Source organism: Bison bison, unplaced genomic scaffold (genome assembly GCF_000754665.1).
Source record: "Bison bison bison isolate TAMUID 2011002044 unplaced genomic scaffold, Bison_UMD1.0 scf7180017864461, whole genome shotgun sequence".
Taxonomy (NCBI): Eukaryota; Metazoa; Chordata; class Mammalia; order Artiodactyla; family Bovidae; genus Bison; species Bison bison.
Genome location: NW_011495023.1, coordinates 7,917,890 through 7,923,889, shown reverse-complemented (window position 1 = coordinate 7,923,889; position 6,000 = coordinate 7,917,890). Strand labels below are relative to the sequence as shown.

Here is a 6,000-nt window from a genome sequence, read left to right as displayed (position 1 = left end):
TTTTTTTTTTTTGGTCATATCCTGTTGAATTCCCAAGTGCTTAATCAGTCTGAAAAAAATCTGAATATTGTCTAATTCCATCAAAACTTCTGGATATGTACTATGAAGTATCCATTTGGACTTAAATGTAAAAGTAAAAGTGATTATGAGCCAAATATGCAATTCTTATGACATTGGTCTCAAAAATTTCTGGGCCATGCCATGGATGGTTGTTGTTCAGTTGCTAAGTCACATCCGACCCTTTGCGACCCTTTGGACTGCAGCATGCCAGGCTCTTCTGTCCTCCATTGTCTCCCAGAGTCTGCTCAAATTCATGTCATTGCAGACTTATTAACGTATTAACACAGGATGATTTTGACATCATTATAACAGAATAGAATTATACAAAAACTATATAAATGAATATCATTAGATAAAGAATACTTTAAGTGATATTTTGTTCTGTTTAATTGGTGCCTGTTGACAATTCAGAGATTCCCAATGGGTAGTTAAAACATTGAAATGTCTGACCCTGATGTCTCAGTGAAAGACTCATGAAAAAGCATGCCACAATCACAGCTATGAGCAAGTTATAGAGTTTTAAAGTCTGTTTTCAGAATGGGAAACTTAATCAATGGGTTCCATGTTCACCTGGAAGAGTGGAATGCTGTAATCCACCCCCAGTGTTTGCCCAAGCCCTGGCTAAAGCTTTCCTTAGTAGACTGTTTTCCAGAAGAAAACCTAATGGCATTATGGAAGAATAGGACTCCTTACAATGCATATTATCTGTTCCTAGTTTACTCCCCTAGCTTATCATGGAGCTAATTTCTGTCTATTCCACACCTCTTAGCATAGCCATTGAAGTTTATTCTCATGACTTACCTGGAACACATACTAAGCGACAATGGCCTTAGAGCACTGTTGATTTCCCCAGGAATGTTAATTGAATTATTGGTTTCCAAACTTTATGAGAATGAGAAACATTTAAATAATTACAATCTTTTTCAGTATCCGTGAAATGAGAGACTATGTGAGGAAATTCAATACTACTACTGAATAAATTCATATTTTAGTTGTCTCGAGCATATTTGCTTACATTAGACAGTAGTACTGTATCTATAAGATATTCTGTTTAGTCAGTCCACTGGTGATGCATGGTCCATGTGTATGTATTTTAAGGACCACTTTACCCAGAAGTGGGGACCCATGAATATAGACTATTTAGGAATTTTAGCTTTATCTAAAGTATGTCAAATACCTTTTCAAGTGTTTAATATTGGTTGACCAAAAAGTTTGTTTTGGCCAACCCAATAGTTCTGGTCATATACTTCTATTATTAAAAGATAATACTCCTCCCCGAATTTGAATAAAGGAAACATGTCTAAATTATTAGTTCTAGAGCAGCATTTCTTAGCAGAAATTCGAATTGTGTAAAAACCCCCAGGAAAAAAAATGGGTTCCATGGCCAAATAAATTTGTAACTTCATGCTGAGTTTTATAGCGTATGTTAATGTAGTAGAAGTTTTGAGAAGTCATGAAACCCATCAGCCAACCTTCACTTTGTCGAGCATAGAGAATACAGCCTTTCAGGTGATGTTTCATAAAGCTGCACACACATGCTCTGGAAACACCGAACCAGACAGCACACTCATCTGCACAGTTTTCCTGTCATGTAACAGTATCAGTGCGACTGTAATCAGCATGAAAAAGATAGGCTTATTACATCAGTGGCAAATGCCCAGAATGTCTATTTGGATTGACTGTTTTCATACCTTTACAGTATTATGGTATGCATGTTTTCTTTCATCTACTTGGCTTTCGTTTCTCACGGTCTCCTGGTTCAGATTCTATAGTATTCATTATACATGAAAAAGAATTACTCTGGAAGCAGTATTTTTTCATGTCCACTAAGTAGTTATTTTTCTAAGCGAATCAAACAGCACAAAAGGGACAGAGTGGAAAGATCTTAATTTTTGAGGGAAACCCATTTAACCCAACAGTCGTTCTTTCATTCCAAAGTCCTAGTGTCAAGGCAGCGGCAGTCAGCTGACAGCTGGTGGTTGTGCTCCGATTTACAGGGGAAGGAGGAGGTTGTACTATTTTAAATGCATAATAGAGCATTCGTTTCGTCATCTGGAAGCAGAGATGGAAGAAGCTCAGGGGAACTGAGAGGCATCAATGTTGTTCGCGTGGAAGGGAAGCTTCCTAGCACATTATCAGACAGCAGCGCAGATCAAAGAAAATATCTGTCAGGAATGCATGTTACCAGATGTATTTTGCTTTCAAGAATGGTAGACAAATCAAATCAGAGCCAGATAAAAGCCTGAGAAAAAGATGCTCAGACAGAAACTCAAGTTAATCTTTATGCCTCACTGCCCTTTACTTCTCTTGGTACCTTCCAGAGGATTCAGTATAGATGTATTTTTAGCTTGCTGTTTTCCAGCATCAATATGACAACATGATTCTGTCTTTATGTCAGTAAGCAGCTTCTACTATGTTTTCCTATTTTCTGCTAGCTACAATTTACAAAGGATGTCACAGCTCTGGTAAGAACTGCACAGAAGCCATTTCCTTGCTTTTTAAGTCATGTTTTGTAGAAATTTGTAATAAGCCATTCTATTAAAACTGTCAGTTTGCTTAGAGGAATCTCTTCGTGGTGTTAATCTTACTAATTTGCAGAATGTGTTTGTGATACATTGTTTTCTTTATTATTTTTTTCTTTTTATGTTTGATTTTTGTATCCTGTGCATAACTGGTGTTAAAACATAACATTTATCTGCATCCCTGTATATTTTTGAAGCATCTCACCTTCTCTCCTTTCCTAGTACTTTGCTGTTACGTTATGTTATGTTTGTGGCTGCACTTGAGCTTTGCAAGCTGTCTAATGCAAAGACAGGAGATAGTTTTGAATTAAGCTTGTTTTGATTAGGGAAGGATATGTAACATGACACCACACCTAACTATCTCAGCTGTTGAACATAATTCTGAGTTACCTTAATTAGCTCTGTTTTGTAGAGTCTCTGTATTTAATTTGTTGCTTTTAAGTTTTTAAAAATATTCCCAGATAATTTCATAAATAGTTGATTTAAAAAAATTGGAACTGCATGCTTGCCTGTTCATAATAGAGAAATGTCTCCTTAAAACAGGTAAAAGAGACCAAATAAATTTGTACAATACAATTTTGCATGAGTGTAAAATAAAAAATATAAATTATATACAGGAAGATGAATTATCTTTATTCATATTTTATGCCTTTAATATGTGCATATTCTCTATTTGAAAAATTTTAATAGTTAACATGGCTGTTGGAGGACCTAATTTATCAAAATGGATTATTTTTAGCAATTCAGCAGTTATTAATTGGCAAGACAATGTTCTATATATTATTTATCATAGCAGTAGTACCTAGAGTAAAGATGTATTTGGTGAAGATTTTTAATATTTTCACCTTCACTCTGGCAAAAGATCAGGTTCTTCTTTTGCTGTGAGATTTATTAGGCAGCCATTTAACCTGCCAACTGCTGGGGAAAAAAAAAAAAACAAACATAAAACTTAACAGGGGAAATTTTTGAAAGCAAGATGTCCATATCTAATTATGGCAGGTGGAATGGATAGAATTTGATGTGTTTCAGATCTTTTGAGAAAATAGGCAATTGTAATTTATATTTTTTGCAAATTCTACAATTTATTTGCTTTCTGAGAGACTAGCTGAATTTGTGGAGCCCCCTTACATTGTGTCTGCATGCATGCTTTAGCGAATGCCACTGGGGAGCAAGGCAGGGCACTGTAAAATAAGACTATATCGCAAGATTGGAAATGTGTTCCTTTGATGAGTTTGAAGTGACCCATTTCTCTCCTCTCCATGTAGGCGTATTCTCAAGATGCCTACCTGAAAGGCAATGAAGCCTACAGTGGCAATGCCCGCAACATCCCTGAGCCCCCACCAGTCTGCTACCCCTGGCCGTCATCCGCCCCTCCCGCCATGGCGCAGCCCCCTGAACCACCTCCTCCAGACTCCACAGCAAGCAAACCGCAGACTAGCCCCCCAGTATTGACGCAGCCCGGCAGGGCATACAGGATGGAAATCCAAGTGCCTCCGTCACCACCAGAGGTGGCCAAGTCCAACACAGCAGTGTGTGTCTGCAATGAGAGTGTGAGGACCGTCATTGTACCTTCTGAGAAGGTTGTAGATTTATTACCTAACAGAAGCAACCACACAGTTCCCGCTCACAGAACTGAGGAAGTGAGGTATGGCCGAAACGAACAGCCCTCTTTCAAAACAGCGACGAGAACCACCTCACCGCCATCCTCAGTTCCCACTGCCCATCTCATCCACCAGCCCGGCTCCAGGTCGTTGGAACCTTCTGGCATTTTACTTAAATCTGGCCACTACGGCGGACACTCAGAAGGTCTGGTGAGCAGATCTCCAGCTGTGGAGTCTCCTTCCGTAACTGTCAACCACTACTCTCCCAACTCCCATCAGCACATAGACTGGAAAAACTATAAAACTTACAAAGAGTATATTGATAACCGGCGCTTGCACATGGGCTGTCGGACCATTCAAGAAAGGTTAGATAGTTTAAGAGCCGCCTCTCAGAGCACAGCGGATTATAACCAGGTGGTGCTGAACCGCGCTGCCCTGCAGGTACGGCGTCGGAGCACCTCTCAGGACCGAGTGCCCCAGTCCATCCAGGTCCGGCAGCGCAGCGTGTCCCAGGAGAGGCTGGAGGACTCTGTGTTGATGATGTATTGTCCGAGGAGTGCCTCTCAAGGTGCGCTGACATCTCCTTCTATTAGTTTTAGTAACCACAGAACTCGGTCGTGGGATTACATCGAGGGACAGGGTGAAACCTCGGAAAACGTCCATTCTGAATGTCCACCGCCGGATGCAAATGGTGAACGAAAGCAGACTTACAAGTGGAGTGGGTTCACCGAACAGGACGATCGGCGAGGTATTTACGAGAGACCCAGGCAGCAAGAAATTCACAAATCTTTCCGAGGCTCCAATTTTACAGTGGCTCCCAGTGTGGTGAATTCTGACAGCAGGAGAGTGAGCAGCAGAATCGGGGGATCAGTGTCTCAGTTTAAAAAAATTCCAGCAGATCTAAAACCCCTGCAGCCCAGCAGAAATTTTCAAACTGCTTGTGGAATATCCCAGCCTCGAGGGATTTCCCAAGACAGGTCACCTCTTGGGAAAGTCCGAAGTAACTCTCTGAAAGGGCCTTCTATGCATGTCGCGAAACCGCCCTCCAGCCAGAACTCATTTCTTTCTATCAAAGACCAAAGACCAGTAAATCACTTGCATCAAAACAGTTTATTGAATCAGCAGCCATGGTTACGGACGGAAAATGCCCCCGATCACCAAGTGGACACTGGGAAGCCCCCTTCTCTTTCCGGAGCTTCTGTTAAGCCCCCGGCTCTGGCAAGTGAGAATGCTAGCACTCCAGATTTTGAGTTATCCGTCACTCAGAGGAATCAAGATTTAAATGTACAAGAGGTGGAAATTCAGCAATCGAATGCTGTAGATAATAAAGAAACTGTCATCCTAAGAGAAAAACCTCCATCTGGTCGCCAGACACCGCAGCCTTTAAGGCATCAGTCTTACATCTTAGCAGTGAGTGACCAGGAGACAGGCTCAGACACCACCTGCTGGCTGCCTAATGATGCTCGCCGGGAGGTCCATATAAAAAGGATGGAGGAGAGGAAGGCCTCAAGTACCACTCCACCTGGTGATTCCTTGGCTTCCATCCCATTTATAGGTGAGCTCACTTCATAGTTGTTGGTTAACATGTCAAATATGTCACAAATCTTTCCAGCAAAGTATTTCTAGTTTCCAGGAATTTTACTCTGATCTTGAAACACTTGTTCTGAATTTTCTACACTCTGCTAAAAACCAGAACCATAAGCTTTTTTTTTTTTTTTTAAGTATTTTTATTTATTTATTTAGGCTGCACCTCACAGCATGAGGAATCTTAGTCCCCTGACCAGGAATCAAACTCGTGCCCCCTGCAGTGGAAGGGC

At 40.8% G+C, this 6,000-nt stretch overlaps 1 protein-coding gene across 1 annotated transcript in view; it reads left to right on the top strand.

The window, feature by feature from the left end:
* ARHGAP21 (Rho GTPase activating protein 21) overlaps positions 1 to 6,000 on the top strand; it is a 129,738-nt gene that overhangs the window by 94,749 nt on the left and 28,989 nt on the right. Inside the window, exons 7-8 of the mRNA XM_010859917.1 lie at positions 2,496 to 2,525; positions 3,848 to 5,738. Of these exons, the coding sequence (XP_010858219.1) occupies positions 2,496 to 2,525; positions 3,848 to 5,738 (1,921 nt within the window). The remainder of the gene's footprint in view (positions 1 to 2,495; positions 2,526 to 3,847; positions 5,739 to 6,000) is intronic.